The sequence below is a fragment of the Hemitrygon akajei genome, chromosome 6 (assembly GCF_048418815.1).
Source record: "Hemitrygon akajei chromosome 6, sHemAka1.3, whole genome shotgun sequence".
Classification (NCBI taxonomy): domain Eukaryota; kingdom Metazoa; phylum Chordata; class Chondrichthyes; order Myliobatiformes; family Dasyatidae; genus Hemitrygon; species Hemitrygon akajei.
In genome coordinates this window covers 177,918,735-177,933,525 of record NC_133129.1, presented here as the reverse complement: position 1 = coordinate 177,933,525, position 14,791 = coordinate 177,918,735, and the positions used below count along the sequence as shown (strand labels likewise).

The 14,791-nt window shown below is 44.6% G+C and overlaps 1 protein-coding gene across 1 annotated transcript in view; it reads left to right on the top strand.

Annotated features, from left to right (window-relative positions):
- qser1 (glutamine and serine rich 1) overlaps positions 1-14,791 on the top strand; it is a 155,084-nt gene that overhangs the window by 81,514 nt on the left and 58,779 nt on the right. The window contains 1 exon segment of the mRNA XM_073049828.1: positions 10,976-11,079. Coding sequence (XP_072905929.1) covers positions 10,976-11,079 — 104 coding nt within the window.

Below are 14,791 nucleotides of genomic sequence, written 5' to 3'. Positions count from 1 at the left end.
TAGAAATGAAGTTCAGTGTTTACTTTCACTATTTGGTTCACTTTCATTATTTGGTTGGGTAATCAATGCCACATAAATGCTTCAAAGATTGAACAGAATAGCAAATTAGGCAGCATCTCTGGAAAGAAAAATAGAATTAATCTTTCACATCCCTTCATCAGACTTGGCAGTTAGCACTTATTTCTCTTTCTACAGATGCTCCCTGTTCTTTTGAGTGTTTCCAGCATTGTCTGTTAATTTCACATTTCCAGCATTTACAGTATTGTATTTATTACTCATATTTTACGTTTAATCATTTAACAATATTTTTATGGAATCCTCGTATAAATTTCCAGTACAGAATAAGGCAGTTTGGAGAATTGTGGCCATTCTGGTAAAGTGGGTTAATTCCACTTCCCGACTCTGTCATATCCTGGAAGTTATGGCTCTACAAAGGCTCAACTGGGCACTTCTAAGATGTGATGAAAATTTCTCCACAATCCTTTCCAGCAACTAATTCCCAGCCCCACTACTTGAGTGAACCATTTTTCTTAACTCTTCTGTGATCCTTCTACTATTAAAACTCTCTTCACCACCAATAAGTTCCCGTCCCCTCTGCAAAGAGCAGTGGGTTTTCTGTTCATCTTGTTTTGGTCTTTAATAATTTTCTATGCCTCCCTAAATCTCCCTAGTTAACTTTTATTCCAAAGAAAGTACCCCATGCTGGTTAAACTTTATTCATTATTGGAATGTTCCAGCACTGGTATATTGTCCTTGTAGTAATGGAATTTTCAACCGACTCTTCAGAATCTGGTTCATGATGATTTAAAGTGAAGAATGTGCAATTTGCAATGGCTTGATCACTATTTTATGAAGCTTCAGTATAATCTCTGGATCTTGTATTCTGTGCCTTTAAATCAAAAATGTTTTCCATTTGATAAGTCATATATTGAATATTTCTTGTGAAATAAGTATTTTATACATGCATTTACTCATTGCATGCGATTTATGTAGTAGATTTGTAAATGCAAATATTTATCAGTGATCTTAAGAGTTTTTAAACTAAGTGCATATGAATAAGAGACAGAAGAGTTAAAAGGACATTTATTTATACATTCAAGCAATATGTACTGTACTTCCTTACATCAGAGGTGAGGACATTTGGCCCATTGAGTCAATGCTGATTCTCAGAACAATATTGTCATTCCCTGTGTATTTTCCAATAAGCCGTTCTGTCACGTGCTCAATAGACATCCCACAATTTTCTAACCAACCGCATGATTTACATGGCCACTTAACTTACAGCCTTGCTATGGGAAGTGGAAGGAAAGTTGAGATTCTGGGAGTGGGGGGGGGGTGGTATTGAGTGGGGTGATTCCATACAGTGACAGTTACAGTGACATGCTATCACACAGACTGTGCATGAAAATGAAGGAAGATTCTTTTCCAAATCATGGTTCAACTACAACTTTCGCTTTGCACAGAACTCCACCTTGTGGAATTTTGCACACATTTCTCATGGTTTTAAGTCACACTTGGGGCCCTGTTTGAGAAACTTCCTCTTTCAAGGCAATGAACCCCGTCGGTGTATTTATTTCCACCAAATCAAATTTATGTTATTTTGAAGGTCTTGATCCTGCACAGAAAGAGAAACAGAAAATATGTCCAAGTGTTGGTAAACTAATCTGCTGTGCAATAGTACAGTCAAATTTTATGATGTTTTGTGGAAGAAAAATGATAAAGTTTCTCTGAGTAGAATTTTTAATGCCCTGTCAATACTTAACTTTCATTAAGAGTGAACTTTTCCATACAATTAGATATTTCATTGGGAATCTATGCAGAATAAAAGCTTTTGTTGCACAACTGCATTATTAGAAAGTGCATGATCTGGGTTAAGTATTTGCGTTACAGATACAGTAAGGCTATGTGCGTGTGTGTGCATGCAGCAATTACCTTTCCAAATTAACACATTGCAACATTTTGTTGGTTACAAATCAATGCCTTTTGCATGCTTATTTTGGTCCCACTCTATTTTTAAAACTGAGGTTATCTAAAACTCTGCCTCAGCCATAATTCCTATCAGATCTCATTCACAAATCTCCCCTGTACTCTTTATGTAGACTGGCTCGAAGATGAGTGTTACTTTGATTTGAAAATGCTCATTCCAAATCCTTCATTGTTTGATTGCTAAATAGTTTTAATCTAATTGCTCCACTCCATTACAAGTGCTGTGGCCTTTGGAAGCATTTGTGTTGCTTCAGTTTTGGCTCTTGAACGTTTCTTGCCACTATTGTGGGTTGTACCTGCAATTATTAAAGTTCAGGCTCTTTAATTTCCTCCTTAGATGTCTGTCTTCCTTCCTTAAATGTGCTCCTTAAAATCTGCTCTTTTTTAAAATTAAAAACTAAGTAACAAATTTTGTTTGATTATACACCTGTGCAGCTGCTTTAAGACAATTACTATATTGAAGTTGAGGAGCTTTGATCTGTAGTCCGAACCTTTCAGATTGTTGTAATTAATCTTTGGACTTGGATTATAAATTAATGAAATTACATAGAACATAGAAATTTACAGCACATTACAGGCCCTTCGGCCCACAATGTTGTGCCAACCATGTAACCTACTCTAGATACTGCCTAGAATTTTCTTACTACATAGCCCTCTATTTTTCTAAGCTCCATGTACCTACCTAAGGGTCTTTTAAAAGACCATATTGTATGCCCTCCATCACTGTTGCTGGCAGTGCATTCCATGCACCCAACACTGTGTGGGAAAACTTACCTCTGACCCCCCCCCGTACCTACTTCCAAGCACATCCATGTTAGCCATTTCAGCCCTGGGGATAAAGCCTCTGGCTGTCCACATGATCAATGCCTCTCATCATCTTGTACACCTCCATCAGGTCACCTTTTATCCTCTGTCACTCCAAGGAGAAAAGGCCAGGTTCATTCAACCTATTCTCATAAGGTACGTTCTCCAATCCAGGCAACATCCTTGTATAACTCCTCTGCACCCTTTATAGTATCCACATCCTTCCTGTAGTTCAGTACAGAGCACTGTACTGAACACAGTACTCCAAGTGAGGTTTAAGATCTTGTATAGCTGTAACATTACCTCACGGCTCTTGAAGTCAATCGCACAGTTGATGAAGGCCAACACAACATATGCCTTCTTAACAACAATGGCAACCTGCGCAGCCACTTCGAGTTTTCTATGGACACACCCCAAGATCTCTTTGATCCTCCACACTGCCAGGAGTCTTACCATTAATATTATATACTGTCTTCAAATTTAACCTGCCAAAATCAACCACTTCACACTTATCTGGGTTGAACTCCATCTGCTTCTTCTCGGCCCAGTGCCGCATCCTATTGATGTCTCTCTGTAACCTTTGACAACCCTCCAGACTTTCCACTACACCCTCAACTTTTGTGTCATCAGCAAGCATACTAACCCACCCTTCTACTTCCTCATCCAGGTCACATATAAAAATCACAAAGAAGAGGGGTCCCAAAACAGATCCCTGCTTAACACCACTGATTAGTGACTTCCATGCAGAATACGAGCCATCTATTATCACTCTTTGCCTTCTGTGGGCAAGCCAATTCTGGAGCTACAAAGCAAGGTCTCCTTGGATTCTGTACCTCCTTACTTTCTGAGCCTCGCATGGGGAAACTTATTAAATGCCTTACTGAAATCCATATACACTACATCCACTGCTCTGCCTTCATCAATGTGTTTTGTTACTTTCTCAAAGAATTCAGTTAGGCCTGCAAGGCACGACCTACCCTTGACAAAGCCATGCTGACAATCCCTAATCAGATTATGTTTTTCCAATGCTCATCAATCCTGCCTCTCAGATCTTCTCCAACAACTTGTCCACCACTGAGGTAAGACTCACTGGTCTACAATTTCCTGGGTTTTCTCTACTCCCTTTTCTTGAACAAGAGAACAACCTTTGCAACCCTCCAATCCTCTGGTACTTCTTTCCTTCCTATTGATGATGCAAAGAGGATTGCCAGAGTCTCAGCAATCTCCTTCCTCATGTCCCACAGTAGCCCAGGGTATATCTTGTCTGGACCCAGCAACTTGTCTAATTTAGTGCTTTTCAAAAGCTCTAGCACATCATCTTTCTTAATGTCTGTTTGCTCAAGCATTTCAGTCCACTGTAAGTCATCCCCACAATTGCCAAGGTACTATTCTCTGGTGAATACTGAAGCAAAGTGTTCATTAAGTACCTCCGCTACCTCCTCTGCCTCCATACACATTTCCACTATTGCACCTGATTGGTCCTATTCCCACATGGCTCATCCTTTTGCTTTTCATGTACTTGTGGAATGACTTGGGGTTTTCCTTAATTCTGCTCACCAAGGCCTTCACATGGCCCCTTCTAGCTCTCCTAATTTCATTCTTAAGCTCCTTCCTGGTAACCTTGTAATTTTCTGGAGCTCTAATAATATCTAGTTTCTTGAACCTTTCATAAGCTTCTCTTTTTAACTATATTTTTTGCATTCTTTGTACATCATGGTTCTTTTACCCTACCATCCTTCCTTGCCTCAATGGAACATACCTATGCAGAACAGCATGCAAATATTCCCTGAACATTTGCTTAGATTGACCTAGCTTTAGAAATGGATTAAGTATGTAACTGAACTTCACTCTCCTGGCATCAGGGTGTTCTTGATTATAAGCTGCTGCTGTTTGCAAATTTCTGGTGGATAACTTGCTCAAGTTTACATTTGACTAGTATTGACAAATCTTTGTGAAGCAGTTATGTGTGTAAGGAAAGCAATTGGGAACCAGTCACAAGTTTCAAAGAACCACAAATTAAATTAGCAGTGTTCCATAGTTACAAACAAATTTTAAAAAAGCTAATATAATTGCTCTAAATATTTTTTTCTTCCAATCAGTTGTCTACACTTGAATTGAATTAAATATACCACATTAGGAAAAGGGCAAGAAAATTTTAATTTATTACAGCTAATCAACTATCAGAAATGGTCTTGCGGTCTTATTGAAAAAGGTTGAGAGGGATAATAAATCAGTCATGATTCAAAGATTGGAGCAGATTCAAAGGGCCAAATGGCCTATTTATGCTCCTGTGCCTTATGGGCTCATGCAAATGTCAATTAAACTTTGCTTCTGGCGCCCAACTTTTGTTATGGGCATAGGGATGTGAATTTGATTTCGATTCACATATGTATTTTCTGGGCAGCAGTGTGGGTTGTTCACTAATTAGGTTATAATTACACCATTTTGTGCTGAGCAGGTCTTAGTCTACATATGTAATGCTGGTTCAGATCAAATCCTTTTAGGCTGTCCCACTCCTGCCAAATTGTATGTGCTTAAACAGCTTTCAGACAACATGAGGTAATGCCAGGCTGGGTGATATTTAAGTATTATTTGTTGGATGTTTCAGAATCATGTATATTATTGTAGCGATGTGCTACGCGCAGCGCTGAAATTACGACACGGAGTCGGTAAACTGCAACCACGGAATAAGTTTATTTCACAAACACAGTCTTGCTTAAAAGCCTGTCTCCCCCCACTCGAAACTTGGAGAGGCACGTAACTGAAACTCCCTGAGGCTATGTATCTTTGTCTCTGGCTCTGGCTAATTGTCAGCCGGTTCGAGTGTGCTAGTAATTGGGTCGCCACATAACCCCCCCCCCCAGAACCGGCGGTACACCCCCCAATGTCCACAGTCTGGGCCAGGCCCTGTTTGGGAGGTCGGCCTCTGCGCCGCGGTGCCGGAAACTCGACCGGTTGCGCCAAGTCCACGTGGGCCGGTTTGAGTCGGTCCACCGTGAAAACCTCCTCTCTCCCCCCAACGTCCAGCACGAACGTGGACCCGTCGTTTCTGATCACCGTAAACGGCCCCTCGTAGGGCCGTTGCAGCGGTGGCCGATGCCCGCCCCGGCATACAAACACAAACTTACAGTTCTGCAGATCTTTGGGTACGCAGGTCGGGTGCTGCCCATGCTGCGAAGTGGGTATGGGGGCCAGGTTACCGAGTCTCTCGCGTAGTCTGCCCAGGACCGCTGCGGGTTCTTCCTCCCGCCCCCTTGGGGCTGGTATGAACTCCCCAGGAACGACCAGGGGCGCGCCGTACACCAACTCGGCCGACGAAGCGTGCAGATCGTCTTTGGGCGCCGTGCGGACGCCGAGCAGGACCCAGGGAAGCTCGTCCGCCCAGTTAGCTCCTCGCAGGCGGGCCATGAGAGCCGACTTCAGGTGGCGGTGGAAACGCTCCACCAGTCCGTTCGACTGTGGGTGGTAGGCAGTGGTGTGGTGCAGCTGAGTCCCCAACAGGTTGGCCATCGCTGACCAGAGGCTGGAGGTGAACTGGGCGCCTCTGTCGGAGGTAATGTGGGCCGGGACACCAAAGCGGGACACCCAGGTGGCGATCAGCGCCCGGGCGCAAGATTCGGAGGTGGTGTCGGCGAGCGGGACCGCCTCTGGCCATCTTGTGAACCTGTCCACGATAGTCAGGAGGTGCCGCGCCCCGCGTGACACAGGCAGGGGGCCCACGATATCCACATGAATGTGGTCGAAACGCCGGTGGGTGGGGTGGAACTGCTGCGGCGGGGCCTTGGTGTGTCGCTGCACCTTGGCCGTCTGGCAGTGCAGGCACGTTCTGGCCCAGTCACGGACCTGCTTGCGGAGTCCGTGCCAAACGAACCTGCTGGAGACCATCCGGACGGTAGTGCGGATGGAGGGGTGGGCCAAGTTATGAATGGAGTCGAACATGCGTCGTCGCCAAGGTGCCGGGACGACGGGACGGGGCTGGCCGGTGGCGACGTCACAGAGTAGGGTCCTCTCACCTGGGCCTACGGGGAGGTCCTGGAGCTGCAAACCGGAGACTGCGGTCCGGTAACTCGGGATCTCCTCATCTGCCAGCTGTGCCTCTGCCAGCGCCTCAAAGTCTACCCCTTGGGAAAGGGCGTGAATGTTAGGACGAGAGAGCGCATCCGCCACGACATTGTCCTTACCCGAGACGTGCCGGACGTCCGTCGTGTATTCAGAGATGTAGGACAGATGGCGCTGCTGGCGGGACGACCAGGGATCGGACACCTTTGTGAATGTAAAGGTAAGCGGTTTGTGGTCCGTGAACGCGGTGAAGGGCCTACCTTCTAAGAAGTACCTGAAATGCCGGATTGCCAGGTATAGCGCCAACAGCTCCCGGTCGAAAGCACTGTACTTGAGCTCGGGTGGCCGCAGGTGTTTGCTGAAAAACGCCAGGGGTTGCCAGCGGCCCGCGATGAGCTGCTCCAGTACCCCACCGACTGCCGTGTTAGAGGCGTCCACCGTGAGGGCAGTAGGGACGTCCATTCTGGGGTGCACTAGCATCGTGGCATTCGCCAAGGCATCCTTCGTTTGAATGAAAGCGGCGGCGGACACCTCGTCCCAGGTAATGTCCTTGCCCGGACCGGACAGCAAGGTGAACAGGGGGCGCATGATCCGGGCAGCTGAAGGGAGGAAGCGGTGGTAGAAATTGACCATACCTACGAATTCCTGCAGGCCTTTGACCGTGGTGGGTCGGGGGAAATGACGGACCGCATCCACCTTAGCGGGCAGAGGGGTTGCCCCGTCTTTAGTAATCCTGTGGCCCAGGAAGTCAATGGTGTCGAGCCCGAACTGGCATTTGGCCAGGTTGATCGTTAGACCATAGTCACTCAGCCGGGCAAAGAGCTGTCGGAGGTGGGACAGATGCTCCTGACGACTGCTGCTGGCTATGAGGATGTCGTCCAAATAGATGAATGCGAAGTCCAGGTCGCGTCCCACCGCGTCCATCAACCGCTGGAACGTCTGTGCGGCATTCTTCAGGCCGAACGGCATGCGGAGGAACTCGAAAAGGCCGAACGGGGTGATGAGAGCCGTTTTGGGGATGTCGTCTGGATGCATCGGGATTTGATGGTATCCGCGGATTAGGTCCACCTTGGAGAAGATCTGCGCGCCGTGCAGGTTGGCTGCAAAGTCCTGAATGTGCGGCACAGGATAGCGGTCCGGTGTTGTAGCCTCGTTCAGTCTGCGGTAGTCGCCGCACGGTCTCCAGCCCCCTGTCGCCTTGGGCACCATGTGCAGGGGAGAGGCCCATGGGCTGTCAGACCGCCGTATGATCCCCAATTCCTCCATCCGTGTAAACTCCTCCTTCGCCAGTCGGAGCTTGTCCGGGGGAAGCCGCCGAGCGCGGGCATGGAGGGGTGGTCCCTGGGTCAGGATGTGGTGCTGTACACCGTGTCGGGGCATGGCTGCCGTGAACTGTGGTGCCAGAACCGATGGGAAATCCGCCAGGACCCTGGTGAAGTCGTTGCCGGACAGCGTGATGGAGCCGAGGTGAGGGGCCGGCAACTGGGCTGCACCCAGGGGGAATGTCTGAAAGGTCTCGGCGTGAACCAGTCTCTTCCTGGGCAGGTCGACCAGTAGGCTGTGAGCCCGCAAGAAATCCGCACCCAGAAGCGGTTGGGCTACGGCGGCCAGTGTGAAGTCCCACGTAAACTTGCTGGAGTCGAGCCGTAGCTGCACCGGACGGGTGCCATAAGTCCTTATTGTGCTGCCGTTCGCGGCCCGCAGGGGGGGACCCGGCGCCCTGCTGCGGGTGTCGTAACTCGTCGGAGGTAAAACGCTGATCTCGGCACCGGTGTCGACCAAAAACCGGCGTCCCGACTGTTTGTCCCAGACATACAGGAGGCTATCCCGATGGCCAGCCGTCGTAGCCATCAGCGACGGCTGGCCCTGGCGTTTCCCGTGGAATTGGCAGGGCGGGCGACAGCGGCGGGCATCTGCGCCCCACCGCTGGTGGTAGAAACACCAGTGTTCGTTGGGCTCCACAACCCGGCCTCTGGGTTTAGCGGGCGCTGCGGCCGGGCCTGGACTGGTTAGCTGCTGGGAGCGTGGCCGGGTGATCTGTGCGATGGGCGCCCCACTCACCTTCTTGGCGTTCCACAGCGCGTCCGCCCGGGCTGCCACCTTCCGGGGGTCGCTGAAATCCGCGTCGGACAGCAGCAGGCGTATGTCCTCGGGCAGCTGCTCCAGGAATGCCTGCTCAAACATGAGGCAGGGCGTGTGTCCGTCGGCCAGAGACAACATCTCATTCATCAAAGCCGATGGAGGCCTGTCTCCCAAGCCATCCAGGTGCAGTAAGCGGGCAGCTCGCTCGCGGCGGGAGAGCCCGAAAGTCCTTACGAGCAGGGCTTTGAATTCCGTGTACTTGCCGTCTGCCGGGGGAGACTGTACGAACTCTGCGACCTGGGCCGCTGTGTCCTGGTCGAGGGAGCTCACCACGTAGTAGTAACGGGTGTCCTCTGAGGTTATTTGCCGAACATGGAATTGGGCTTCTGCTTGCTGAAACCATAGGTGAGGTTGTAGCGTCCAGAAGCTTGGCAGCTTCAAGGAAACCGCGTTAACAAACGCAGCGTCTGCCATCTCCGGTCCAAAAAAAACGGTTGGACCGTCGGGGTCACCAATGTAGCGATGTGCTACGCGCAGCGCTGAAATTACGACACGGAGTCGGTAAACTGCAACCACGGAATAAGTTTATTTCACAAACACAGTCTTGCTTAAAAGCCTGTCTCCCCCCACTCGAAACTTGGAGAGGCACGTAACTGAAACTCCCTGAGGCTATGTATCTTTGTCTCTGGCTCTGGCTAATTGTCAGCCGGTTCGAGTGTGCTAGTAATTGGGTCGCCACATTATCACTGACTTGTACAGCATGAAATTTGTTGTTTTGTGGCAGCAATACAGTGCAAAGACAAAGTTACTATAAATTGCAAAATTAATTGTGCAAAAATGAGAGGAGTAACAAGGTAGTGTTCATGAGTTCACAGACCCCTCAGAAACCTGATGATAAAGGGGAGGAAAGTTATTGCTGAATTGTTGTATGTGGGTCTTCAGGCTCCTATACCACCTTCCTGCTGATAGTAATGAGACGAGGCCAGGTCCTCAATGGTGAGGATCCTTAATGATGGATGCCCTTTCTTGAGGTACTGCCTTTTGAAGATCTCCTGAATGGTGGGGAGGGTTGTGCCTGTGAATGGAGCTGGCTGAGTCCTCTGCAGTTTCTTGCAATCCTGTACATTGCATCACAGAATTGTATGGAGGCTACAATCAGTCACAATGCTCTCCATTGTACATCTATAGGAATTCTTTGGTAACATAGCAATATCCTCAAACTTCTAATGAAGTAGAGCTGCTCTTATGCTTTCTGCATTATTGTGTCAGTGTATTGGGGCCAGAACAGATCCATGGAGATTGTCATTGCCATCTGAAATTTTATCAATAACAGTGATGTCATCTGTGAATTTATGAATGGCATTAGATCTATGATTAGGTAGGCAGTCATGAGTATAGAGAGAGTAGAGCAGTAAGCTAAGCACACATCCTTGAGGTGCACTCATGAAGGGCTGACTATTATTCCCCCACCTTGTTACATCTGCCCTTGAACTCCTCCTCACTTGGATCCACCCATTGCTTGTTAGCTTCTCCCTCGCCCACCTCCATCACCTCATATTCTGGCTAACTCTTGTTTACACTTGGTTCTAATTCAAGGCCTCAACCCAAAATTTTGATCAAGCCTTTGCCTCTACAGATGCTGCTGAGTTCATCCAGTAGTTTGTTTATTTGCTCAAGTTACCAGCATCTGGAGTGTCTTGTGCAAAGGTAGCAGATTTAATTGTAACACTCAAAGTGGATGTATATTTGTATCTGAAAGGATTTTTTTATGGTTATGTGGAGAGGATGGAGGTGTGGGACTAGGTGATTACTTTTATATAGATCCTTTGTGGACAACCAAATGATCTCCACTTGTTCTACAGTGGTTCTGTGAAATACTTCTTATACTCCAATGTCTATATTGTAACTTTCCAATACAAAGGTCTTTGTTTAAACTTCTAGCACAATAATTGTTTTTATTTTTGCATTTAGTCTCTCTCCCTGTTTAAGAGTAACTCTTTATTGTATGTGAGTGACTAAATCTGTTAACTTTGTTTCTTCTCAGCTTGGGCTATGGAGCATCACATCCGGAAACTGACCTCATTCACAGACAGGCTTATGCAACATCTCACCAGCTGCCTGGCTATACCACTACACATCATCCCACAGGTACAAAATAGATTATTATGTGGATTTGAGTAACTTTGAAGTTGTTTTTAAAAAAAAAGTACAGTAGATGCCTTGATTTAAAACGTGTTGGGAAATAATTCATTTTTACAGCCTGTATCAATGAAGAGAGAATCTGTGTTAATGTTTCATGTCAAGGACCTTTTATTACGTCTGAGAAAAGTTAAAAATCAATAGATTTGTGGGTGTGTATTTTATTTATCATGTGATGTGTATTGAAACCATCTTTTAGCATTCCTTTGAAATCAGTTTTTGTGTAATTTTTGGAAGTTAGTAATTTTTCGTCAGCAAATAAATTTGAAGTAGGATAGTTTTTCTAGTTAGATGGCTCTGTATTGATTACCTGGCCAGTCCAAAGCCATGAAATGTTTTAGGATCAACTGACCACTTTTTAATGTAGATTGAATAGGCAACACTTCAAGATCATCTTCAGTGCTATTTTCAAAGTGCACGTTTTGGCTTCAAAATACAAGGGCAATTGGAATGTAGAAATGCTGCCACCTACAGAAGTCCTCCAGATCATACAGCCTTGATTTGGAAGTACAGTGGATTTCCGGTTAATTGGGACACAGGATCAGTAGATTTTGGCCCAATGAGCCAACATTTCATTGAAATGGTAAAAAAGGTTCTAAAAAGACAAACTGCTTTTTAACTGAGTAGCAAACTATGTTTTTAAATGAAATACAGAACAAATTAGAACACTGCTAATAGTACTACAGTACTATAAAACTGTGTAGTAGGGTCTAATAGTTAGCGATGGAGGAATATGTTACTTTGCTCTTTTGATTGTAAATGAACAAAATCAATGCAGACACTTAGTGTAGATAATGGACTAACTTCATACAATGCTTTTGACGATTGCATTCTCCAAATGTTCATTTTCATTGTACCATTCAAAATGATTGTTGATACTTTTCAAATTCTTGTTAGTTCCTAACTTGTTGAAGTAGTGAAATTGTTTAGTTTTCAAACTTGGCCATTCCTGGCATTTCAAAGCCCGCATGCTTGAAACTGCTGTGAGTGAAACAGTTCTGAATTGTCTTGTGCTTTATTTCTTGCCAATTTTCAGTGATAAAAATCAGTGTTTTTTGAACACAAATATGCACAACTGACACTATTTAAAGCTGTTCACTTGGAGCATGGTATAGTGTCTAATGGACCCACAAGTTCACAAAACTAACTCTAATTACAAACTGTTCAACAGTCTCCTGTCCCAATTACACAAAGCAAACTCCAGCTATTTTCTTGATTAGTTTATGCTCCTTAAGAATTGTGCCAAATAAGCCGCTGCCCCAATTAACTGATAGCTAAATTGACTGGAATCCACTGTATATTGTTCTAAATGTTAGAACTCTCTGCCTAATAGAATTGTGCAAGAACTTTTGCCACAATAACTGGAACAATTTGAAGGCAACTTGTAACCATCTTCCCATTAGAGATGGGCAATAAATACCAATTTTGGCAGTGACACCAACTTCCATAAATAGATTAAAAACAAGGACATGCTTGCCAAGATGGAAGAATATTTGCAGAGTATATTGATTCATCTTTTAAAAGACAAACTGATAAAAGGCCATTGGCATGAAGTTTTAGCTTTTCTCCTCTGGGTTCTGCCTAACCTGTTGAGTGTTGGCAGCATTTTTCTGTTTTTATGTCAGATTTCCAACACTTTTCTGATTTTTGGTGGTGTCACTTTTTGTTTGCAAACATTTACTAAGCAAAAGGGTACAGTTCCAGAACTTCAACATACAAGTCAAGACATGAGTCAGCCAATTTGCTGATTGTATTTTAAAATGTTTTGTTTCCTCAATGGTAGCATTACTAGTATCCATTCTAAAGAAGACTTGTCTTGAGGTTTATGTAACATTTCAAATTGGAGTGCAAGATCAAAACTTTCCTATGCAGGTGAACAGGAATAGCAAGGAAGCATTATGGCACCAGAGAAAGTTTTTTGGGAAGAGATGTTAAATTATGGTTTATATAAGCAACTCTGGTAGATTTAACAGCAGAGGTATTCACCCCAGTATTTAAAACAAAATACTGAAAATGCTTAGCAAATCAGGTAGCGTGTTGGTGGGGAACCAAGTGTACTTTTTCTGATCTGTGGTCTTTCATTACATTGGGAGGGGGGGAGGAGATACTTTTTTTTTACAGAAAACGCAGAAAGTTGCAAAGAAAGAACCAAGGCAGAGAGAATAGAAGTTGAGTGACATTTGCAATTTTTCGTTCCTCCAGAACTATTCAAGAATCTAGTGATTTTCGAAAGATCGTTACTAATGCCCCCTCAGCTCCATCTGGTCCAGAAGACTTGTCTACCTTCAAACCTTTCAACTTCCCAAACATTTTCTCCTTAGTAGCAGGATGAAGTATACACTCACTTCTGCCTCTTGGCACTCTTGAATTTCTGGCATACTGCTAGTGTCTTTCACAGTGAAGACTGATGCAAAGTACTTATTAATATGAGAAAATCTTCAGATGCTGGAAATACAAGCAGCACACTCAAAATACTGGAAGAACTCAGCAGGCCAGTCAGCATCTGGAAAAGAGCAAACTGTTGATGTTTTAGGCTGAAACCCTTCATCGACTGGGGGGGGGGGTGTGGAATGATGAGAAATACATATTAAGTTAGTCTGCCATTTCTTTGTCCCTCATTACTATCTCTCCTGCATCATTTTCCTGCAGTCCAATATCTACTCTCGCTTCTCTTTACACTTTATATCTCTGAAAACACTTTTGCAATCCTCTTTCATAGTATTGGCTTCACATTTCATCTTTTCTCTCCCTATGCATTTTTAGTTGCCATATTTTGTTTGTTTTTAAACTTCCCACTAATTTTTGCTATGTTATTTGCCCTCTCTTGCTTTTATGCTGTCTTTTACTTGTCAGCCATGGTTGTCAGCATCTGTAGGACTTTGCTATTAAATTAATGTTCTTTCCATTATCCTATTCCCATATCTAATCTCAACAAATGTCACTAAAAATAGATAATTATCAGGTTAGTCTTGTGGGGGGGGGGCATTATAACGGCAGCTATATTTCTTGCACTGGAGTACAAAAATGTTCTGCCATGCTTTAACAAAAAGCAATTTAAATGAATTTTTCAAGGCATTGATCTACTTTAAACAATGCTTTGTGTCCCAAAGTAAAGTTAATTTAAGTACTTTTGATGTACTGTAGGATTGCACTTGAATAACAGTCTAAATCTCTGTTGTCAAATTAAGAGTGTAACTTGAAGCCACAACTCTGACACTAAAGCAATCATCTAAGTCATGGCTGAAAATAGAAAATCTCCAAAGGGTTTGTTTTAATTAAGTTGGTTGTCAGTTTAGGAAGCTAAAGTGGGACTGAGAATAACTTCTTGGTATACAAGAATATCACAGTATTAAAGACTATCAGGCACATTTCACTTCTGATAGCTCATTTATTCAGTGTCAATATCCCATTGTGTTGCCCTCTTCATCTGTTTTTTTTTCCTTCAGTGTTTTCTAATATTTATCCATGGGCTACTTGAAAGCTTTTATAGATTTTACTTTCCCAGCATTGATGATAAAACCCTTCCATTGCTAGAACCAGGATTGCATTAATGACTGGCTAATGTTTTTGACTTAAGTTGATTTAAGGTATAGCTTCCTTGCCCCCATGGAAGTAGTGCCATAGAAACGTGCCTCATCTTGCCTGTTTGAGGCCATGGATA